This window comes from Monodon monoceros, unplaced genomic scaffold (assembly GCF_005190385.1).
Source record: "Monodon monoceros isolate NGI ecotype Baffin Bay Population unplaced genomic scaffold, NGI_Narwhal_1 Super_Scaffold_4, whole genome shotgun sequence".
NCBI lineage: Eukaryota > Metazoa > Chordata > Mammalia > Artiodactyla > Monodontidae > Monodon > Monodon monoceros.
The window spans coordinates 73,616,583-73,641,933 of record NW_021703781.1 but is presented as its reverse complement, the minus strand read 5'-3'; the positions used below and the strand labels follow the sequence as shown (position 1 = coordinate 73,641,933).

At 45.5% G+C, this 25,351-nt stretch overlaps 1 protein-coding gene across 3 annotated transcripts in view; it reads right to left on the bottom strand.

Annotated features, from left to right (window-relative positions):
• Window positions 1–25,351, bottom strand: part of BUB3 (BUB3 mitotic checkpoint protein) — an 80,899-nt gene that overhangs the window by 30,210 nt on the left and 25,338 nt on the right. For 2 of the 3 annotated variants that reach the window (XR_003797033.1, XR_003797032.1), the window contains exon 8: window positions 24,206–24,475. Coding sequence is in view for 1 of the 3 variants with exons in the window: in XM_029245222.1 (XP_029101055.1) it covers window positions 24,349–24,475 (127 nt within the window). In the remaining 2 variants the exon portion in view is untranslated. Of the gene's footprint in view, window positions 1–24,159; window positions 24,476–25,351 lie in introns of those variants that run through there. The other variant, XM_029245222.1, reaches the window with a different exon arrangement.

Genomic DNA, 25,351 nt, shown 5'->3' with positions numbered 1-25,351 from the left:
GGCCCAAAGTTACAATGGCTGAAGGAGGTGCAGAGAAGGGCAGGGGGAGCCTGTGAAGCCCCTGAGACAGTGAGAAGCAGCCCTCCTCCTCCACGGCAATTTGATCAAAATGGTCCCAGGGACACTCTAGCCCACCTCTTCTCACTGTGGCTCGATGACCCTCTTTGGCTCAAGCCAGCTCATTGATTTTGCTCATTTCTTTTCCTGTTGAACTCTTTGGTCCACAGTGGAGATCATCTGCAAATAAAGCCCAGGGTTTCAAGGGGTTTCTGAGGCAATCAACCAGGCAGGAATATAATCTCCCATGTCAAATCCACCTCTGACCATCCTTTATTATCATTTTTTTTAATATCACTCATTTTTTTCTCTGTTAAAGTTGTTCCCATTCATCTCACTTTGGCATTGCCCAGACAAATCTTCCTAAATTAGCGGAGTCCTACAGCACCCTGCCTGGTTAAGGAAAGGGGAAAAAAAAAAAAAAGACAGACAGACTGTCTGCGGGAAAACTATTTAATTTGAGCTGGTCGCCCCTCTGAAAAATGATGTCCACATCAGATAAGGAGACGGACGGTTTAAATTGTTCTATCAGAACCGAGTTGCCTGGTTTTGAAGCTTCATTCCACACAATTGGAAACTGTTCTCTTCTCCTTTCTTTATAAGGCAATTGCCCAACTTGAAGGCTGTTTGTGATTGAAGTAGAGGCCACAATAATTTATACAGGAAAAGCCTCTAGATCAAATTGTATATCTTCTAGGTAACCATGCTGGGTAAATATTCCCTCAGTTTTATCTTTAATGCAATATCTGTACTTTACGCGTTCTGTCAAGCTAACACTCCCTGGGGAATATTTACACACTGATATACAGGCAACTTGCTACTCATTACATTTAACGTGGTTTGTCTTTTCAAAGATGAGAATATTAAGTGTTATATCCTCCTTCTATAGAACCAGTTTGCCCTATGAATGTGCATTTGTTGCCCTAATGGGTCTCTTCCTGTTCTAATTAATATGACAACATAGCATTGTCATCAACCAATATTTATGGAGCAGCCCTCTGAGGCTTGTGTCTGTGCTGGGGGCTTTAATTGAAAGTCCTATCTTATTCTAGGGATCTATGCAACAGAGATACTCACACAGCTGTGCAAGGGCAGCTGTCCAAGTAGCTGGCAGGAGCACCGTTTGCTATGGCAAAACAATGGCATTAGCTAAATAGATTATTATACTGCCATTAATGAACTAGATCAATGTATAGTAACTGACATGTTATCATACCATGATATATTGGGGGAAATCGAAAAAAATGAACTGAAAAACACTACTGATGGAATGATTCCATTTTCAGGGGGAAAAAATCTCAGCATATGCAGTGTGTGTGTGTGTGTGTGTGTGTGTGTGTGTGTGTGTGTGTACATGTAGACATGTATGAAGCTTAACAACAGTAACCCTTGAGGAGTGGGACTAGAGCAGAAGGCAAGAAGACACTCATACTTTATTTCAGATGATTATATATTATTTGAATTTTCTACAAAATAATATGCTACTTTTGTAAAAAAAAGAAGAAAAAGAAAAATTAAAGAATTTTAGATGACAATGTTCATTCAGTAATCATGTATTGCTAGGCACTGTGCTCTCTTTATAACCATGTGAACAAGCAGCAGAGAGTAAAAGAATTAAATAAATAAGCAGAAAACTTAATTTTCACAAACAAAAACTCTTTAAGCTAGGCTTTTTGCTTTAGGATAACTTCTATCAACATTAGCTAACAAAAATCTAAGAACCGAGATACACTGGCATTTCTCTAAAACAGGACACACTGTAGGGCCCCCTGAACATTCAGTGAAGCAATGACACCTCCACGTGCCTAGGGGGCACTGTTATTGCCAATTCTTCAGTGGAGACACACAGCAAAGACACCTCCAGGGCTTCATGAGAGGCTCAGAGCAGCAGAGGGTCCTAACAATGGGCAAGTGGAAGAGAAATCTGGAGAAATAATAATAATGCAATTCTCTTAAAGGATTTAGGACTTGAAGCTCTCAGTTACATGCCAGATATAGAATTCAGGACCCAGTATATTCTGAAAATCCTGTCCTATTGAGACCATAAAAGTCACCAAATTTCTGGGAATTGACAGCAACTGTGTGGAGTGGAGGAGAAAAAAAAGGCAAAAAGCTCAATCCCAACCTTGAGCCGCGAACAGGTGTCTACCTGGATGTGTGCCAGAGAGCCCCCAAATCATGTGAAATCACCAAGCCCTCCACCTAGAAATAACAGTGGAAACACAAGACCCTCTCGGGGTTTTATATTTGGGTGTTTTTTTTTTTGAAAGGGGAAATTAAAGGCACACATGCCTGATGCCCATAAAATAATGAGTAGTAAAAAGTGAATACGGTGGAATCTAATTATATGCAAATTTAACTTGGGAGCCTACTTTAGAACCTACCCCTCAGGGAAGATTTAATTCTCCAAGGCATCCTGAGACCAGTGATAAAGGTCACGAGAGGGATGGCATTTTCTGTTCTGGTTCCGCTGATCAGCCAACTTGGAAAGGCAAGAAGCAAGCAGCCATGATCTTCTCTACAACATTTTAAAGAATGACTGTAGACGGAATTGATCAAGCAAGTTTTAGATTCAAAACAAGCAATTTTTGAGCATGTGCTATGTGCTGGATACTGTGCATGGTGTTTTCACATTTATCACCTCCTGAGTCCTCAAAACTCACTGATGCTTTAAAGTGTATAGAGGTGATGACTAGACGGTGATGTTGAGTTAAAATCAGGTTAAATCCTGCAGATTATCAAGAGCCCTTAAATAGCCAGTTCCCATTCACCACCAGGAATTTCAGGTTATCTGAAAAGCAGAATACTCTGATGACCCAAACAACTGTATATGCATTTCCTTTTCATTCTTTCCTTTGGTCCACTCAGGGTTCTCAGTCTTTAATGAGTATAAGTACAGGGGTATTCTCAAGGACACTCATCTTTTTTCGTGGAGGAGGAGGGAGGGGAAGTGAACTGCCTAGCATACAGCCTCCTCCCAGTCTTGGAAAGCAGTATAACCCCTGCTACCACAAAAGGTAAGGGAATCAAAGCCTCCGTCTCCCCACGCCCAGGCAGCCTGCTCAGCCAATCAGACACCTTCACCGGGGACTCTGAACATAGAGCAAATGAGGAAATACAAGAGAAAGTTAGAATTCAAATGCAGTGGTAGCAGTGGTGGTATCTAGCAGAAGCAGCAGTGTCCTGGACAGACTATTATACTTAAAACATAGTTGATCTATACCCCAACTCATTAGGCTAGCATAAGATTGACATGAAAACCTGATAGAGACAGTACAATGAAGGAAAAATACATCTTAATCTCTCTCAAGAGTTCATATAGATGTAAAAATCCTAAACAATATTAACATGCTAAATCCAGCAATATAGGAAAGGAATATTATATTATAGCCAAGTTGAGTTTATACCAGGAATTCAAGGTTGGTTTAACATTAGAAAATCAGTGAATGTATTTTACCACCTTCACAGATTAAAAAAGAAAAATTAAGTGATTTTTTTTCATAGATACGTAAGAAGCGTTTGATAAAATTCATTGTCCCTACATGATGGAAAAATAGAGTTGTAGTAAGCCAGAAATACCAGAAATAGAGGGAAGCTTCCTTAAACTGATAAAGGATATACACCCTCACCAAACATTATACTAATTGGGGAAATGATGAGAATTTTAAGATCACAAAGAAGACAATAATGTCTACTATCACCATTTCTATTCAACATTTTAATAGAGGTCCTAGGCAGAGCAATAAAGCCAAAAAACAAATAAATAGTGTAAGAATCAGAAAGGAAAACACCAAACTGTCATTATTTGTGGAAGCTATTATTGTTTACATTTTAAAAATCTAAAAGAATTCTTAGATAAATTGTTGTGATTAATAAGGGAAACTGACAGGGTTACACAATTTTTAAAAATCAGTACAAAAACTAATTGTAGGGCTTCCCTGGTGGCGCAGTGGTTGAGAATCTGCCTGCCAATGCAGGGGACACGGGTTCAAGCCCTGGTCTGGGAAGATCCCACATGCCGCGGAGCAACTAGGCCCGTGAGCCACAACTACTGAGCCTGCGCGTCTGGAGCTTGTGCTCTGCAACAAGAGAGGCCACAACAGTGAGAGGCCCGCGCACCGCGATGAAGAGTGGCCCCCGCTCGCCGCAACTAGAGAAAGCCCTTGCATGGAAACGTAGACCCAACAGAGCCAAAAATAAGTAAATTAATTAATTAATTTTAAAAAAAAATTATAAAAAGAAAACTAATTGTATTTCTATATACAACACAGATAAATTTTTTAATGATACAATTTTCAATAGCATCAAAAATAGCAAGTACTGGGACTTCCCTGGCGATCCAGCAGTTAAGACTCCGCGCTTCCACTGCAGGCGGTGGGGGTTCCATCCCCGGTCGGGAACTAAGACCCCGCATGCCACACGGTGCAGCCAAAAAAAAAGAAAAAAATAGCAAGTACTTATAAATATAGCTAGCAAAAGATACTGAAGTCATAGAGAAAACCGCATACCTATGAAAAAAGTAAAGAAACCTAAGTAAACAGAGAGATATATCGTGCTAATGGATTGGAAGACTCAATATGGCAAAAATACTAATTCTCCTCTAAAAGTATCTATAGATTCAGGGCAACCCCAAAGAAAACTCTCAACAGATATTTTGTGTAAATTGAAAGATGATTCCAAAATTTATATAGAAAAGCAAAGAGCCAAGATTAGCCACGAAACTCCTGAGAAGAACAAGAGGGAGAGCTTGTCCTGCCAGATACTGAGAGCAGAAAATAAAACTTATGATGAAACTGGTACTGCAGTATGGCGCTGGCTTTAGGAGACACAAATAGACCAATGGAACAGAATACAAAACCAAGATACAAATTCATGCATATATGGACATGTGGTTTATTGTAAAGGTAGCGCTGTAAAGCAATGAAAAGGGATAATAAATAGAGCTGGGACAACTTGGTATCCATATGGAAAAAATTTAATTGGACCTTTACCTCATACTACACTCAAAAATCAACTCTAGGAAGATTATGGACCTAAATGTAAAAGGCAAAATTATATAGAAGACTATCTTTGTGGGAAAAATTATAAAACAAGACAGAAAATATTAACCATAAGGGAAAATCCTGATATAATCAACTACACTAAAATTTTAAGATTTCTGTTTATCAAAATGTACCATTAAGAGAGGAAAAAAAGGAAGCCACAGAGCAGAGCAGAAAAAAATGTGCAATCCTTAAAACCAACAAAGGCTCGGATCCAGGACACATAGAGAAGTCTCAGAAATCAGTTTGATTAAACTCGAACAATCCAATATTTTTTAAAGGGCAAAGGACTTAAAGAGACATTTCACATAGAGGAAATCCAAATGCCAATAAACATACAAGAAGGTAATCAACCTCTCTGGTAATCAAGAAATTCAAATTAAAGCCACAGTGAGCTATCCCTACACACCTACTACACAGGCCCAGGCTGCTAAAAGCGTCCTTCTGATTTATCATAAGGGAGGGGGCTTGGGTTCCAGGCAAGGGAGCCCCCTCATCCCTCACTGCCAGTTCTGGTAGTGATTGTCTCCCCATGACTCAGAAGAGTGTCATTTTAGAAATGAGAAATTCGCTCTGACTATAAACAATCCTCCAAGCCGTTTTTGGTTGGCATTCTGTTAAAGCTGATGTCCTACTCTATGTCACGAAGTCTCAGGATGGGAAATGCCATTCATAAAAGTCCCTCTTTGTTTTTTCTAATTTTTTTTTGAAGCAACCCACTCCACCACTCTGGCCCCCACAAACCTCTCTTCCCCTCCTATTCTTGGGCTTTGTTCAGGCTACTGCAAAACTGCACCTTTCAAACTTTGATTGTAAATGTCATTTGCTACAAGTACTAAGTCACTTTGTGGTTTGGTCCAATGTACACAGCATCTGTTTTGTTTTTTAAGGTTTTAAAAAAATTTTATTGAAATACAGTTGATTTACAATGTCGTGTTGCTTTCAGGTGTACAGCAAAGTGATTCAGTTACATATATATGTTCTTTTTTAGATTCTTTTCCATTATTGGTTATTACCAGATACTGAGTGTAGTTTCCTGTGCTGTACAGTAAGTAGTCCTTGTTAGTCATCTATTTTATATGTAGTAGTGTTTATATTTTAACCCCAAACTCCTAGTTTATCGCTCCCCCACCCTTTCCCCTTTGGTAACCATGTCTGTTTTCTATGTCTGTGAGACTATTTCTCCTTTATAAATAAGTTCATTTGTATCATTTTTTATAGATTCCACATATAAACAATATCACATGATATCTGTCTTTCTCTGTCTGACTTACTTCATTCAGTATGATAATCTCTAGGTCCACAGTGTCTTAAAGCACATTTTCCATCAGAGCCTCCACCCGTCAGAGCCATAAGACAGGGTCGCTGATGACCCTGTCTTATCCCTCGAACTTGGTCCAGGGACCAAGGTAGATATGTGGCCTTGGGAACGGGATGCAGCCTGGCCGCCCCTCCTCACACCAATGGCTTTCTTTTTCTTCCTTTTCTGTGCACTTGTGTTTCAGATAAAGTGCCCATCTCCCACGGCCAAGAAGAGGTCAAATTAAGAATGGTGCTTTTTAGCAACTACAAAAAGTTCTCATTTTCTCATCCAGTAAAATTCCCTAATGGCTGATATATAAGCCCAGTCTCTAAACGGTCCTGAATTGTGCCATTTCCCTCTCAGTGGCTCGGGCTCCCCGTGGGGCAGACTGCCACAGGCAACGCGGGTGCTGGGAGGAACCAGCTGGAATCATCATTTTCTCCCTTCCAGGCTTCTTGCCTTTGGTGCTTTAATTCATTCCAAAGTCCTAAACCTTAGAAGCGAACTGAGGAATCACAAGGGTCCTTAAACCGCCCCCATCTGAATCGGATGCAGCAGCCCGTGTTTATTTAAAGAAAACCAGTTCCTCTTTCCCAGGCTGGGCTCGAGAAGACACAGGGTAAAACTGGATGGGAGGGGGAAGGGCTCAAGCTGTATAAATGATCTAAAAAATTACTGTCCATGAGGCTCTTAAATCAGAGCCTCTGTATTTATGGCATTTAAAGACCCTGGAAATCTACCCCACCCAAGCAACAGCCTTTGTACTGAGATGGATTCTGTCTCTGGACAAAGAAGTCCCCAAAATGAGGTTTCTGGGCTTCCCACCCTGGCCCCATGCATGCCATGCCGGCCTGTGTCGTCTCCTGCCTAGTCTAGAGCCATGAGACACATGACCCAAGAGCCTCCGTTCTCTATGCAGTAGCTCAAGGCATCTGGAACACATAAGAAACCTTAACAGAACTTTAATTTAGGGTATTAAGGCAGTTGTATCTTAAATCCAAGTCTAAGGACTTGGCTCTTAAATCTAAGGACTCTCTTGGCTACAGCCAACGCTGTCACCGCTGGCCTGGCATCGGTACCTGAAGCCCACTGTGCACAGGCAGTAGAGGAAGCAGATGCCCTGGGACCCTCTTGTCTATGGCTGCAGACACTCCCCTTCTGGGGAAGGGCCCTGGGCTGGCTTCTGTCAAGGAAAGGTTCACCCTGTCCCTGTGTTCCAGAGGGTTTTCTACCACTGCTAAAGAAGGGAGTTGCATCGCTAAAGTGGTCCCTCTCTCTCCACAGCCAGCCTTGAAAGCCTTCAGGCTCCTGGAGAAATCTGAAGTTGACGAGCTCTGATGTAAGTGAACCACATTGGACTCAGTTCACTTGTCTGTTGCTTTGAACTGGAAACAACAGATGTCACGTTTTGAAGAACTTCTGTGCAGCAAGCACCTGCTACATGTTTCACATAAGTGATTTTATCCTTTCCTTGTGTTAAAAATGAGAAACCCAAGGCTCAGAAAGGTTAAGTGACTTGCCTTAACTGTCTGATACCTGACTCCAAGACCGCTCCAGTCCCTGGATGCTGAGTTTCCTTGCACTGGGCATGCACTTTGCCATGTCTTTCTGCAGTGGGAATCAGAATTCTGAGGTCATCCACTCTCCCCACCAGGAACCCCTTGTGGCCGCAGCAGAAGTCTGAACCTCACAGGAAGAGAGGAGAGAGAGGAGCGATCATGTTTTTCCCCCCTGTGAGCCAGGCTGGGGCCCCTTCAGACCCGCACCACTCCTACTCCAGCCACTTCTGCCCTCGCATCTCCTTCACGGCAAGTGGCGCTGGAGTCTCATTTTCTGCAAATTTCCTTTTTCAGATGAAAGCTGTTGAGCATGAAGAAAACGTGACTGAAAGCAAAAACATGAAGGGACATGGCTTGCGGGCGAGGCTGCCAGCTCCTCCGCGGTGGGTGGGTCAGGGTCCCCGGGCAGGGGCATTCGGAGGCGTTGGACGGGACTCTGCCCAGTGCCACACACCCAGCTCAGCAGACTCTGACCTGACTCTCATCTACTCAGCAACCTTCTGTGGCTCCCTGTCTCCCACACCAAGGAACATCTATGCCTCTCAGCTGTGGTCCCCTAAACTTCCTCCTGGCACCTCATGGTCTAGGAGCACAGACCTGCGTCAGTCCCCGCACGCCATGCTCTCTCTCACCTCCATGCCTGGGCTTGTGCCACTCCTTCCACCAGACTCTGGCTATTCCCGCAACTCCTGACTAATACTCAGGTGAACCCTCCTCCAGGAAGCCTTCTCTGATTCCTCCCACTAGACGCTTGCCTCCCTACCAAAGTCCGTATCCCCTGTCCAGTAGCAATCTGGCTGTGTGTGTCCCACCCAGCAGCATCCAGAGTATGGGGACTGCATCTGGTCACAACTTTGTCCCCAGTGTGGCCTTCAGCTGATGTAGGGGGGTCAAAACCTGCTCTGGGATTGCCTGGCTTCCTAGCCTGGAGAGGGCACTGGCCCAAAAATGGCCGCAAGCGTCAGCCCCAGTGAGGCCCCAAGTTTCCGCCCTTGGAGCTGCAGACAAAGGCCACGCTCACAAAAGGCACAGCGCGGTCACCTCTCCTGGAACAAAGAGACGGCACGTGGGCATCACCCTCGGTGGCGACGGACACTCCGAGCCTAGCTACCCGCACCACGCTGGTTGCCATGGCATGTTTTAATTAAGTGTTAAGGATTTTGTGTCTTGATAACAGCAAACACGACTCCCTTTTGTTTGTCTCCAAACAAAAGATAGGGTGTGGAGCTCAGAGCTGGTTCTCAGGGGAGGGATGGGGAGGGAGGCCCCTGCGGAGGGGCCCTGGGGAGGTGGGCTGCCCCTCTGACATGTCCCTGCTCCACTGCCCTGGGACCAGTTTCCCCTGTCAGGAGGCACCTCCTCAAGCTGTCGCCCATGATGGGATAAGGGCATGGGACAGTACTGGCAGGCTGATCTGTTCTCACTCCCTGGTAGGTAGCCTCCGCTTCCATCAGGGATCAAGACAAGGCCACAGAGGGACACAGAAGCAGAACAGGAAAATCAGAAAATCCAAAGCTGCTTCTGCCAACGGCCACCGTGTGGCTGGTGGTACAGGTACAGGCCTGCCCATGTGTCTCAGCTCACGTGCTGCCACTCCTTAGCCTAGTCCCCAGTGAGCGCCTTAGCTGCTTCTAGCCTGAGGCCAGCGTGCATTTATACGAAGAACCTGCATAATGAACCCTCCCGTTAGTCCAAGGTCCCACCTCATTTGCATTTTCATCTGAATTGAGCAAAATGAGCTGAGCAGAGACTGGGGGAGGCATTCTATGGGTGTGGAATCTCTGATCATACAGGTTAGGGACCTTGGAAATGGAGCCAGGATTTGAATCCAGGTTTGTCTGACGCCAAAGATCTTGGTATTCCCTCTCCCCAGCTACCTATTCTGTACTGTATACCTAGTATACCTAGTATACTACCTAGGTATATACTACCTAGTATATACCTATACTGTATACCTAGTATACAGCTACTGTGCTCAGAGCACTCACTCAGCCATGCACTGAGCCCTCTGGAACTTCTGCGGGGGAGATAGATGAGGACTCCAATCCCGGGCTCATGGCCCAGGCCAGCGCTATCTGATGAAATAAAATGCCAGCCACATCCGTCATTTTAAATTTTCTAGTAGCCACCTTAACAAATGAAAAGAAACAAGTGAAATTAATTTTAATAAAAAATGTCTTTAGCACACTATCCAAAATATCATTTCAACATTTAATGAGATCATTTACATTCTCTTTTTCATATTAAGTCCTAGAAATCTGAAGTGTGTTTTACCCTTACAGCACCTCTCATTTCAGACGCCTCATCCTGTCGTGCCCCAAGCCTGAGCTCCTAACCATGACAGCACGTCCCACCCCTCTGCTTCTCTGAGCTCTTTCCCACACAAGATCTCCTTTTCTTTTTTTGGCTGCTTTGGGTCTTCATTACTGCGCACCGGCATTTCTCTAGTTGCAGCAAGCGTGGTACTCTTCGTTGCAGTGCACAGGCTTCTCATTGCAGTGGGTTCCCTTGTGGTGGAGCACGGACTCTAGGTGAGCAGGCTTCAGTAGTTGTGGCTCGTGGGCTCAACAGCACAGCCTCAGTAGTTGTGCCACACGGGCTTAGTTGCTCCGCGGCATGTAGGGTCTTCCCGGACCAGGGCTCGAACCCATGTCCCCTGCATTGGCAGGCAGGTTCTTAACCACTGCACCCCCAGGAAAGTCCAAGATCTCCTTTTATCCCCACATCAAGGCAGCGGGCACACACAGTTGCTCTCTTACGGGTGGGGTTGCCAGCCTCCAGATGGTCCCCAGTGATCCTTGTGTCTGAGTATTTACGTCCCTGTGTGGTCCCCTCTGTATGAAAGAGGGCTGCCCTGTGAAACCAACAGTACATTGCAAAATGGCAGAGCGTGACTCTGAGGCTGGTTCTGAAAGTCACTGCTTTCACCTTTGGATGCTCATTCTCAGGGAAGCTGGCCACCCTGTTGTGAGGACACTCAAGCAGCCCGATGGAGAGGTCCACGCGGCAAGGAACTGAGGCCTCCTGCCGACAGCCAGCACTAACTTGCCAGGCAAGCAAGTGAGCTCTCTTGGAGGTGAATTCACCAGCCCCAGTTGAGCTTTGAGATGCCTGGAGCCCCACCCACCAAGAGCTTGACTGCAGCCTCCTGAGAGGCCCTGTGCCAGGGCCCAAATAAGCTACTCGTGGATTTCTGTCCCATGGGCTGTTTGAAATCCGAATTTTTTGTTTGAAGCCACTAAGGTTTTGGTAGCGATAATTAATACACCAGGACAGACTTGGACACCTACCCAGGCTGACTCATCTCACAAGCCACAAGGCTGAGCAAACACAGCTCAGTCCTGGAGAATCCCAGCTCTGATCTGGGCCCCAGGGACCCCAGTCAGGTGGCCCCCGCACCACGTGAGCCCCCCACCGACCCCTCTGTCTCTAGCTGCCACTCCTCCTTCAGACACTTGGCACCAAATTGCTGTGTGACGCATTCATTCTCTCCATCACCCTCAAGGAATTATGACTGGCTCATCTCAAATCACAGGTCAGGCTAGACGGAGTGGCAGAGGCTGCAGCGGAGCAGGCAGGAAGGGTGCATCTCACTGCCCAGGCCTCCAAGTTATAAAAGAGTAACCCTTCACCCTGGCAAGCCCCTGCTCTCTCTTGCCAATCTCTCTCCTGCTGATGTCTTTTCCCAGATTGCTGCCGGAAAAGCCAAGGCTCCCTCTTAAACTCATTCATCCGGCCCACCTCCAGTTCTGAGGCAGCGAGTGTAAGAAATGGCCCCATTAAGAGCACACCACGGGGGACTTCCCCTGGTGGCGCAGTGGTTAAGAATCCGCCTGCCAATGAGGGGACACGGGTTCGACCCCTGGTCTGGGAGGATCCCACATGCCACGGAGCAACTAAGCCCGTGTGCCACAACTACTGAGCCTGTGCTCTAGAGCCCGCGAACCACAACTACTGAGTCCACGTGCCACAACTACTGAAGCCCGCGCACCTAGAGCCCCGTGCTCCACAAGAAAAGCCACTGCAGTGAGAGACCCGTGCACCGCAATGAAGAGTAGCTCCCGCTCACCACAACTGGAGAAAGCCCATACTCAGCAACAAGGACCCAAAGCAGCCAAAAAAAAAAAAAAAAAAAAAGAGCACACCACGGAAGTTCCAGGGAGAGGGGGCACATGTGCATGACATGGGAAAGAACCCACCCCCCCCGCCCTCCCCCACGCCCACCCTCAAGTCTCCTCTGTTTTGAGGGACCCTTAGTCTTTAATTGTACAGGCTCAGGGGAGGGATAAATCAGGAGCTTGAGATTAACATACACACAGTACTATATATAAGATGGATAACCAACAAGGACCTACGATACAGCACAGGGAACTCTACTCAGTATTCTGTGATAACCTACATGAGAAAAGAATCTGAAAAAGAATGGATATATGTATATGTATAACTGAATCAGTTTGCTATACACCTGAAACTAACACAACATTGTAAATCAACCATGCACCAATAAAATTTTTTTAAATTCAAAAAATTTTTTAAATAAAATATCTTAAAAAAAAAAAAAAACACCTTACAGGTTTGATATTAACTCCCCACTCTCCTTCCTTCACGGTCTCCCTGAAGGATGGAGGCAGGTGTGCAGGGGTGATTTTAAGTGACTTTCCCCTTGGACTTCTCAGTACTGAGCAGTTACTTTCTCATTCCTACCCTCAGCACCTCCTACTTCCACTGCCCAGCCCCTCAGGGACCAACCTACCAGCCCCCAAGCTTGGAGGGATGAGGGGGGAGTCAGCACCCTGGAAACAGGCACCCTCGGAAATCCTCTCACCTCACGGAGTGTGGACTCAGATGTCACAGCCTGGCTGGCAGGATGGCACCATCACTCATGTGTCCATTTATCCAGCAGGCATGTCTTTTTTTTTTTTTTAAACATCTTTATTGGAGTATAATTGCTTTACAATGGTGTGTTAGTTTCTGCTTTATAACAAAGTGAATCAGCTATACATATACATATATCCCCACATCTCCTCGCTCCTGCATCTCCCTCCCACCCTCCCTATCCCACCCCTCTGGGTGGTCACAAAGCACCGAGCTGATCTCCCTGTGCTATGCGGCTGCTTCCCACTAGCTATCTGTTTTACATTTAATAGTGTATATAAGTCCATAGCAGGCATGTCTTGAGGGCCCAGGAAGTCAGCTCAGGTGCTGAGCCAACTGTGTGGGCACAGAAACGAGAGGCTCGGGGACGTCCTCCATCTGGTCGTATGCCCAGGTGTGCTATAATGACGCTGTGCACGTGCCATGCACACGTGCGGGTGATTGGGTGGGGGTATTTCTTTTTTTAAATAAATTTATTTATTTTATTTATTTTTGGCTGTGTCGGGTCTTCGTTGCTGCAGGTGGGCTTTCTCTAGTTGCGGCGAGCGAGGGCTACTCTTCGTTGCGGTGTGCGGGCTTCTCACTGCAGTGGCTTCTCTTGTTGCAGAGCACAGGCTCTAGGCGCGTGGGCTTCAGTAGTTGTGGCACGCAGGCTCAGTAGTTGTGGCTCGTGGGCTCTAGAGCGCAGGCTCCGTAGTTGTGGCACATGGGCTTAGTTGCTCCATGGCACGTGGGATCTTCCTGGACCAGGGCTGGAACCCGTGTCCCCTGCATTGGCAGGCGGATTCTTAACCACTGTGCCACCAGGGAAGTCCTGGTGGGAGCATTTCTTGACTTTGTTAGTCTAGTTAATGAATCAGCTATTTAAGATTTTACTCAACTGGTATGTTCTTTGTTTTTTGTCACTTCGAATGGTTTTGCTCCGAGCGGATTCTCCACACTGAAGCTAGAGTGAACTTTTCAGAGCCCAAATTTGATCTGTATCGTTCTCCTGGTGAAAACCCTCAGAAAGCTTCCCACTGCTCTCAGGATAAGGACAAAACCCCGTAACATGGCCCTGACCCCCTTCCCCCACCATATATTGTCCCACCCTTACTCCCTGCTCTCAGCTCCAATGCCTCAGTCCCTTGGAGCTGCCCCAGGGCCTTTGCTCAGGCCTCCCTCCCTCTTTATCTTCCTTTCTAGAAGGCGGAAGCTGCCCAACAGCCTTTTCCAGGCCCTCCTTACATCACGTGTCTGCCGTTTGCAGAAGACTGCATCCTTTACAACAGCACAGCTCATTTGTGTGGTTAGTTACTTGCTCTGCCTCCTCCATAGCCCAGAAGCTCCATGAGAGCTGCAACTGTATCTGGTTTTGCTCACCATGGCGCCCCAAACACCCAGACCAGTCCCTGGTACATAATATCTGCTCAATAAACATTTGTTAAATAAATGAATGAATTATGAACTCCAGACCCCAGCTTCTGAAATTAAATGTCCTCAGCCCCTACTGCCTAGCATTTCTCCAGGTATCGGGTCCTCTCTCCAACCTCAGTTTCCCCATCTTTTAAAGGGGTTATTAATTCTTTCCTGGCCTCCAGAACAGGGTGGTTTTGAGACTCACAAAAGCTAGCAGGGGCCCTGCAGTGTGGTGCTTAAAAACATGGGCTTTGGTCTCTGAAGGACCAGAGTGCAGATCCCTGTTCAGCCCCCACTAGCTGGGCAGTGGTTATCCTGCTGGTGTTGCTTATAATTGCACACGATTCCATCAACATTTGCACCTGAACATGTAAGATATTCTAAGTTCTCATTATTCGTTCATATATCTCCTAACATCTTCATAACTGTGTGATACAGTGATTTTTGCACCCCATATAGCACCAACATGTAAAACAGGTTTTCTCCTTTACAGACAGGGTTTTCACATTTATTCTCCCCATGAAGACTATTATCCCCACTTCTAGATGATGAAACTGAGGCTCAGAGAGGTCCACTGGCTTCCCAAAGCCACGCAACTGGGAAATATAGTGACAACCCAAGTCATGCTGCAAAGTGGAGCCAGGAATCCCCACCATAGGGTGGCGGGTGAGGGCTCGGCCCAGGACGCGGCACCGTGCCACACACACAGCACTCAACAAGCACAGGCACCACTCACTGCCCGAGGAAGAGCCCAGGAAGGCAAGTGCCCAGGAAGGCAGGACAGTGGTTCTGTGCCCACCACCCCTCCACTGGCGCTGAGCCTGGAGTGTTCAGGAATTACTGGTCGTTGATATGCACTCTCTCTCTCTCCATTTGCCTTCACTTAAGGACCATCCCCTGTCCCTGTCAGTCCTGTGCCACAGGTCAGCATGCCTGCATGCAGGTCCTGCCCTGCAGATGGACCCTTGTGGCACCAAGAGACTCCTGCCAGTCTCAGCCCTTCTTCACCAGGGAAGAAGGCCAGCTACACCAATGAAGACAAGCCCCCTCCCGGTGCCTTGGTCACTGCAGGGACAGGTCAGAATCTCTAGCAGATCCAGGGGTTCTCAGCCCAGAGAACCCGGGACCCTCATCCTCCCTCCAGGCCATTTGCCTTCTGCTGCAGAGAGAGGGCCTGGTGGGCTGAGATGCTGTGTTTTTGGAATCCCAGGACACCATTTCCATAGAGCAGCGCCAATTGACACCCACTGGGGTCCCACGTGAAGGGCGGAGCGGGGGGTGTTTGATTGCTTGGTGTGCTCATGAGGCTCGTGGATCACGAAAACGATTAGAGTTACAGTCCAAACGCCTGGCTCCAGCACAAAGCGCCTGGCCTATTCATCCTGCCCCTCAGTGGGCCCGGCCGCCACACCCCCGCCATACCTCTGCCCAGAAAAGAGAGGTTCATTTCTTGTTGCCGTGGGTCATATGGACACAAATTTCACTGCACATTCTTTAGACAGAATTAACCAAGAACGGCAGCAGAGGCCACCGCTTTCCCCCCACTATGCCCTCCATTTCCCTGATGCTCTTGTCCCCGGAAAAGCAGAGAGGAGTGTGGGCACTCAACTGCCCCAGCCACAGAGATTACCCCGTCCGTTTACTAAAGAGCAGGGCTGGCCTCAGCATCGTGGAGCAAGGTTAATGACCGCGTCTCTCCCAGACTGTCTCCTTTCCTTAACTGGTTCTTGCCAGCTTAGAATGGAAGCCTGCTTTCAGCAAAGATACCTATATATTTATAGGAAGAACAAGGAGATGGTTTGCCTCGGGGCTAAAAGTACTTACCTAAAATAACAAGTGTAGGCAAGGATGTATAGAAACTGAGCCCTCATACATTGCTAAGGGGAATGTAAAATGGTGCAGCTGCATGGAAAACAGTTTGACAGTTCTTCCCAAAAAAAAAACCCACAGAATCATCATATGACCTAGTCATTCCATTCCTAGGTATATATCCAGAAGAACTGAAAGCAGGGACTCAAAGATACTTACACATCATGTTCACGGCAGCACTATGCAGAATAGCCAAAGGTAGGCAAAACCCAAACAACCCCATCTGTCCATTGACTGATGAATGGGTAAACCAAATGTGGTCTATCCAAGCAGTGGAATATTATTCAGCCTTAAAAAGGAATGAAATTCTGATACATGTTACAGCATGGATGAAACTTGAAAACATGCTATGTGAAAGCAGCTAGATACAAAAGGACAAATGTTGTGTGACTCCAATTACACATGTCTATTCATTTGTCCAATTACATTTGTCTATTCTGAGGCACCCAGAATAGACAAATCCATAGAGACAGAAAGAAGGATGGTGGTGGCCAGGGGCTGGGGGAAGGGAGAATGCGGAGTCATTGTTTAATGAGTACAGAGTTTCAGAGTCAGGTGATGAAAGAGTTCTGGAAATGGAAAGTGGCAATGGTTGCACAGCATCGTGGATGTGCTTAATGCCACTGAATTGTATGCTTAAAATTGATAAAATGGCAAAAAAGAAAAAAGTGCTGTCTATAAGCAGAAGGTCCTTTCCTTTCAAGGTTCAGTTTCATTCTTCACTCAACCGTAGTTCACTGCGAGTCAGCCTCAAGGCAGAATGGAATAAAGTGTTCTGTATCCATAAGGAGCTCCCCTATGAGCGGGTTCTGGGTGCAGACACTTAGATCACAGCCCTAGTACAGGGAGATCATAAAGATACTGTCCAGCGAGTAAAGCTCAAGGTTCAAGGAAGAGGCCTGCAGTATGGTAGCCCAGCTCCCACCTGAAACCTCTCCGCAGGTTTTGGGGCTTGGAGGCAGCAAAGGTGACAAGTCACCGCCCAGTGTATTCATGGGGGAGGAACGGAGGGAGAAATGGGGGAGGCGGGGCAGCCAGGGGGGTTCGGCAGGCCTAGAGTGCCACCTCTGCCCTCAGTTTAACCCTTCATCTACCCTGCCAAAGAGAGCTGAGAGGTCTGCTAGCCCCCCAAGTGTTATCAATTAATAATAATCAGAAGACGAAGGCAAAGACAATCTAACTCTCACTGAGTGCTTCCTGTATACAGGCCAAGCACGGTGCCAAGAGCTCCACCTGCATTTCCTTATTTAATGCACCCCACAGCCCCAGGGGGTAACCAACATTATTATCATTTTACAAATGAGAAGACTGACCTGTCCGAGGTCACAGGTAGAAAGACAAACTGTCAGTTGGAAACTCTGCGCAAAAAGCATTTTTCTTTTCTTCTCAAAATGAGTAAGGCACATGCCTGAGGGCTAAAAACTCGTACACCGTAGGTGGTTTTTTGAACCCTAAACTTCCCCCCATTTGTCTGTCTCCAGAGCTGACCTCCGAAGACCCCAGCCAAAAATGTGGGGCAAACTTATCACCCTGAATTATCTGTGGACTTAGGTCTTTGTCGGATTTTTAAGTATACAGTGGCTCTGACCTGGGACGGGGCTCGGAGGGGCTCAGGAAGAGGCCTGGACTGGACTCAGACTCCCTGCTGCCCTCATTCTGGAACAAGCTCCAGTGCTTGCTCACTCAGTGAGGCCTGAAAGATGCTGATGCTGGAAGACAGTCTCTAATACAGATGCCCGGCATTGGCCGTGGGTTGCATTCACGGGCACGCGCTCACTTAACCCCTTGAGAACTCTGTGGAGTAAAACATCCTATCTGCGTTTCTCAGATAAAGAGCTGAGGCTCAGAGGGGCAAGACGACTTGTCTCCGAGTTCCAGAGGGAGCGCAGAACCAGCTACATAATTTCCGAGGCCAGTGCCAAATGAAAACGTGGGGTCTGCTGTTTAAAAGTGATTCAGAATCTCAGGATGCTGACAATAGGAAACCAGATGTGGGGGCCCTTCTGAGTGTGGGAACAGGTTGCAGGCCTGTGAAGTCAGCCCAGGGAGTTAGAACTGAGCCAGGATCTCTGGGCACATGTTCCAGAACCCAACAGCTGCCTCTTCTGCCCCTCTAAACACAGCTGCCCTGGGGCCCCGGGGCTGCAGCCCGCAGAGTGGGGAAGGGGCCTGTGAAGTGAGACAGTGACTAAAGGCCTCGACAGAGCCAGGTCACAGACTCCAGCTCCTATGTCATTGATCGCATTAGCTCAATTCAATTGTGATTCTCTCTAATTACAATCCTTTTCTAGGAACAAGAGGGCCAAACTGAATTAGGAGGGGGAAACAGCCCATACTTTCATTCAGAAAAAAAAAAAAAAACTGGAATAAAAGCAAAATTAGATTTCACTCTGTGGGTCCTGGATTGAGGAGCTAGAGGACCCAGGCTGAGGCTTGCCTCTGCCACTTGACCTTGCACGGCTACCGAGAACCAAGGCTTCTCCACTCATAGCCTTAGTTTCCTTACCTGTGAAACGGGAATAAAGTAGCTATTTTTGGAATTTTTATGAAGACTAAGATAGACAGTGCAGCGGTAAGTGCTTTATCTTTGGAGGAGGCTCGTAAAAATTACATTCTCCTATTTAATTTCAGGAGTGTCATGGTGCGCTGAGGTACAGTCACAGTATCCCTGGAAGTGCCTGGAAGTCAAGTTAAGAACTGCTAAAATAAGGAATGTAAAGGCACAATGCAGCTAAGTATTTGTGGTTATTTTGTGGGATTTCAAGGCACTGTAATATGAATACACTGAATTCGAAAGGCTTTGTTGAAATATTCAGCCTTTTAAACAAATAAGCCAGAGGACCTATGCATTATTTTATTCTGCTCTAGCATGAATATTTCATAAATTACATGCAATTATTAACAACATCAACACTAGCAAATTAATTACTGTCAATTCATATTAATAAAATTGCATTTTGCAATAAATAAAGTTAGTTTACTGTGCCCCATCAGTCTCAGAGGTATTCACATTTGTCAATTGTCCTCTACTTCAGGCTAAAACAAAAGTAATCAAATAACTAATTATTGTACTAAATGTAGCACTGCTTTCCCGTCAATGAAAACTCACATTATTTATAACCCTTAGGACTGAATATTCAAATCTGTGTTGATTCCTACGCTAAGAGGAACTGCCAGCCCTCCCCCTTTTCACCTGCTCCCTCAGCCTCCACCCTCGGCCACCCAAGGAACAACAAAAGGGTCACCTGGACATTGGTGAAGATGTCTCAGCAAGTGGTCAGTGGTCACTGCAGTGAACAAGAACTCAAGCAAAGGTTGCAGAATCTGCTGGAAGCGTCCCCAGTGCCAGTGGCCGGGTGTCCCATTTCTTGAATTCAGCGCCACACAGGTTTCCTCTACCATTGTTCATTCTTACAAATAAAAATTCCTTCTCCGGAGTTGTAACTTGAGATTACAACCCCGATTCGTCTCCAGGTATCCACTTCAAAGCCTAGGGGTCAGCTTACCAACATGAAATCAAAGTAACAACAATGACAATTATCTACCGAGCTCACTGCAGAGTTAAATCACATGTTCTTGATTTCACCTGACGCTCACTCACAATTTAGTGCGTTAGTAGTTCCATTTTACAGGTGGAAAGACTAAAGTCAGGAAGGAGGAAGGGCAGCCAAGCCTGCCCTGCTGACCTCACCTCCCCTGAGATGTCCACTGAACACCCCCAAGGTTCCCTCAAAGTAGCAACAAACAACTGGAAGCTTGTGTTAGGCCAGGCCAGGGGTTGACTTCCTCCCTGGGGATGCTCAGGCCTGGACGAGCAGACAAAACATTCGGCCAATCCCACATGGGCCAGTGGCATCTTACACCCTCCGTATTTAACCACCAGTTAAAATATGTGTCAATACAAATGGCCAACAGGTACATGAAAAGATGCTCAGCATCACTATTAATAAGGAAAATGTAAACAAAAACCACAAGGGAGACAACACCTCACACCTATTAGAATGACTCATCAAAAAACCGAGAGATAACAAGTGTTGCCGAGGATGTGGAGAAAAGATCAAACTTGTGCACTGTTGGTGGGAGTATAAATTGGTACAACCATATGGAAAACAGTACGGAGGCTCCTCAAAAAAATTTAAAATGTTGCAGCAATCCCGCTTCTGGGTATATATCCAAAGGAAACGAAGTCAGGATCTTGAAGAGATATATGCAGTCCCAGGTTCACTTCAGCATTATTCACAAGAGTCAAGACATGGAAACAACCTAAGTGACCGTCAACTAATGAGTGGATAAAGAAGATGTGGTACAAATACACAATGGAGTATCATTCAGCCATGAGAAAGAAATCCTGCCATTTGTGACTACACAGATGGACCTTATGGGCATTACGCTAAGTGAAAGAAGCCAAAGCCAAAGCCAAATACTATATGATACCCCTTATGTGTGAAATCTAAAAAGAGCCAAAGTCATAGAAACAGAGTAGAATGGTTATTACCAGGGTTTGAGGTCTGGGGAAAATGGAGAGATGTTGGTCAAAGGGGAGAAACGTTTCAGTCATAGGATGAATATGTTTGGGGATCTAATGTACAGCACAGTGATTATTATACTGTACTATATACTTGAAAGTTGCTAAGAGAGTAGATCTTCAAGGTTCTCATCACAAAAAAAGAAATGGCTGTTATGTGGGGTGACAGAGGTGTTAGCTAACGACACAGCGGTAATCATTTCACTGTATATAAGTGTATCAGATCAACATGTTGTACACCTTAAACTTACACCATGTTATATGTCAATTATATCTCAGTAAAGCTGGAAAAATTAAAAATACAGATCCATTTTCCCCCAAGGGGGAAATTCTTTTCTGAGATTTGTATAGATGTTTATAAGTGACAGAAATATGTCAAACTAATCGCACACAAAAAAGGTTTCATCAGCAGTTTCTACCTAGATGCAGAATTATCAGAACGTGCCTTAGAGCCTGTATTAGTTTTCTATCGCTGCTGTTAACAAATTACCCTGAACTTGGTGACTTCAAACAACAGAAATTTACTCTCAGTTCTGGAGTCCAGAAGTCTAAAATCAAGGTGTTGGCAGGGTGTGCTCCCTCCAAAGCCTCTAGTGGAGGCTTGCCTCTTCCAGCTTCTGGTGTCCCCAGTGTGCCTTGGCTTGTAAATGCATCACTCCAATCTCTGCCTCCATCTTCCTTCTGTGTGTCTGCACAAATGTTCCTCTTCTTATAAGGACAGCAGTCACATTGGATTTAGGGCCCACCCTAATTGCATATGGCCACATCTTGCCTGGATTGCATATGCAAAGACCCTATTTCCAAACAAGGTCACATTCATGGGTTCTGGATGGACATGAATTTTGTGTGGGCACTATCCAACCCAGTGTAGAGTGTACTTCTTACTGTGACACAGGGGTACTTAGGCCACAGGTGCTGGCCTGTGCCAGGTCCCCAGGTTGGGCACCAGAGTCATCCAACGCAGAGGAGACAAACACATTCCATCAGGAAGCAGCACATGAACCTCGGTGATCCCAAGGGGAAAAGTGAAGTAAGTAACACAAATACCCTAAAACAGAATTACCCCGAACAGCAGTTTCTTAAAATAAAAACTCCAGATGGGAAGTTTTTATTGCAGGTTGATGACACATGTGAGTGAGAAAGGCTCATCATTTCAGTGAACATTCCCCATTCCCGAAACATGGAGAAATCAGCCCACATCAAACAGGTGTTTTCCATTTATACGAAAAGGACAAACAAAAAGAGTCTTCAGTCATCCTCAAGAAAAAGAAAATACTGGGACATCGATTAGAAGCCACAGGTATATGTTCCACTAAAGTAATGCAACACACAAACCTCAAATCTAGGCTGCTTTGGAATGACCCCAATACATGATCCTTTCACTAATTAAAATGGAGACCTTTCAGGTTCCTAAACTCTTACAGCTCTTCTGCTGGAACCCGTGCATTTTCCAGGGGAGGAAACTGAGGCTCGAAAAGGTCATCACGCCGAAACCACACAGCCAGGTGAGGCAGAGCCTAAAACTCTAGCCCCTGACTCCCAGTTCTCGGCTCTCTTTTTCTCTTTCCATCCCATTCTGCTACCTAAGAAATGTTTCTTCTTCAGAAACAAAGACCAAAAAAGCAGAAGCAGACACACACACACACACACACACATGCATGGACACACATGCACACACACGTACTATTCTAAAATCAGTAAAAATATGACATGACATTGTCCTTAATTAATGATGTTCTCTTCATATTTTTCTCTCTTCAAATTTGCTTTTTAACAACAGCAAGAGTTAGGGAGAGTGACTATATTAACTCTGAATTTCTTGCCTTTTAATAGCTGGTGTCACCACTTTCATGTGATTCAAATTTAGTTGCTTTGCATCTAATTGAAGCACTGCACAAAAAAAAGGTAATTTGACATCCAAAGGAGGAGTGAGGGGAGAGCAGAGAAAGAGGGGACATATTACTTAACTTTGTGATGATAATTATCCGAACACAAAGACGCTTACAAGAACATTCTACGTTGGATATCAGCCAGAAAAATTAAACCTATGTTGCTGCTTCAATACATCTGAATACTAGGAATTGGCAGAAAAACATCTATTCTATGAATAATAGCCTCTACAATCCCAGAGGACAGCAGTACATGAATTTAAAAAAAAAAAAGAAAGAAAGAAAAGAAAAGAAAAAAGAAAGAAAGAAAGAAAAGAAAAAGAAAAATAGTCTGGAGCTTTTTCCAAAATGGTGCTAATGCACCACTGAAACTTAATTTTATAATTTACTGGCAGTCAAGATGGCAGGAAATAAAATAATTTGCTATATTCTGTGCAACAAACCCTGCTTTTCCTGGGAAGGGGTAATTATCCCCATGGAAAAAAAAAAAAGAAAAAAATACGCCATCTCATATTAGGCTAAAGTCTCATCAAGAAGAGAAAAAGTGCCTCATTACACGTAATTACCAGGGAATTAGAAACATCATTTAACTAAATGAGCGAATAATGCTCAGGATATTGAAGAAACTTGCCTGCACTTCTGCAAAGCACTCTAAGTCCCATTACAAAAATTGCCCCTCTTTAATGGAATAATTTTAGGCCTTGTCTGCCTTGCTTTAAAAATAAAGAGCCTCCGAGAGGCAGAAAGAGGCTGAAACTGCCATAAACAACTGTTGAAAGGGACTAAAGAGAAGGCGCTGTCTCTCTTGGAGACCGAGACGCAGAATGCCTCATAATCTACCGTAATCATGAAAATTAAACCTGAGGACTTGAAAAAAGGATTACGCCTTTTAATTGTACCTCCCCAAGACTGCGATGTACTTGTGAGTATGTATTAGGGCTAACAGATGAAAGATTTTCAGATTTGGGTCCAGCTTTCCTACTCCAATACAAAAGCAGTTACAGGTAGAAATGTTCTCTAAAAAGCATAAAACTATAACATACCTGCAGACTGATGTTTATTATGGCTTAATGCAATGATTTTTCTAGCCACTCAAAAGCTTCCTGGCTTGGGTTGGGATCCCCTCCCTGTATACTCTTCACTTTTAATATTTGTCAAGATTCAGCATCAAAGCAGTGAATAAAATATGACCGTCCCACCTTCTTGCAACGATAACCTTCATTCATATGGGGAAACAAGAGAAGAAAATGCACCAATCCTGGTTGCTTCATCGGAGTTGATTTGGCTTTAGAGCAAGTTAAATTCAGAAAGGAACTGGTATTGGTCAGATTCTTAGAAAATGGCCAAAGAAGGAACTGAAGAGGCCACTTTAAAGAAGACACCAGAGTCAGGGGTACTGCAGAATCATCCTGAGGATCCTGCCCCAGGAACCCTCAAGGAGCTTCCCTGCAGTGAGGACCAGCCCCCTTCCCCAGGACAGGCACAACCAGAGCAATAAAAAGTGCCATTCCCTGTGCTGTGGACTTTGAGCCATCCACAACTGCAACATCCCCATGTTAGCAGTGAGGAAGCCCAAACCAGCCCAAGGCCACAGAGCTCCCCGCTCAGGTTCCTTGTGGCCAAGTCCATATTCTTACATGTAAATCACGGTCGCCTCTCAGCAGGGCAGGAATGATGTTCCTACTTACACACCACGTCTGAATCCTCTGTCGTTTTGGAGGTTCCATGGTCCACATGCACTCCTTCCTGGTGCAGCTCTCATGAGTGGCAGTAAGAAGAGAAAAGGACAGACAGCCCGCACCGTGGGTGTGCTCATGACAAGCACCTGTCCTCAGGAAGCGTGGAGGTGGTGGGCAAGGAGGACAGGGTGCTGGGTAGGAAGCCAGCACCCTGAGCCTGATCTGCCTCCCTGGGCCCCTTGGACATGTCCCTCCGAACCTCTTCCAAGTCCTAGGGCCCTGTAGCCAAGGAATCAAACAACAATGAAATGCAATTGGTTAGTTTTCTCAGGGATGAGAATGGCTTCATATAGATAAAGCTCTGGAAAGAGAAACCACTTTGGGGGTTGATAAAGGGCAAAGTGCCTGGGCTTCTCAAGTCCCCTATTTAACTCTGAGATGGAAATTGGCCCTACTGAAGTTTCCAGATGAGACAAAGGAAAGTTGACCTCTGATCCTAAGCTAACAGAACAAAGTAAAAGGACTGAGGAGTGACAGCTACTGTCTATCTCTTCTAAAGAAGATGAGTCAGGTTAACTGATCTACCCACTAAGATCACACAACTAGTAAGAATGTAGATCCACCTGCTTCCAAAACCGTTTTCCCGGACCACACAACACTACTCTCTCCAATGAGAATTAACAAGGAGTATTAATAACAATACCACTCACTGTGGCCTAGCTCTTCAAAATGTTTTTCAAAGTGTTTTCACAGCTGTTATTTCCAATGACGTAAATCAGGATGGCACAATCTCCATTTCACACCGAAACATGAAATGATCTGGACAAAATCATCCTGCCATTAGCCAACCAAGACAAGTGGCACTTCCTCCTGACCTGGTGGTCATAACAGTAGTGGTAGTAGAATAAAATCTGAGAGAGGATCCACCGGACCTAAGATTTGCAAAAACAACCCCTTCGTTCATTTCATCAACCAAAATTTATTTTCAGTGTAGGCAATACCAGGAGACTCTAAATATGTGAACCACTACTTTTGTTTTCTAACTCTTTCCAGTCAGATCATCCATCTTATGCCATTTGTAAAGCAAAAATGTTTAAATCACATGAGCTAGCTAGTCAAGACAACACACTAAGCTCACATTTTGATCACCCCTCT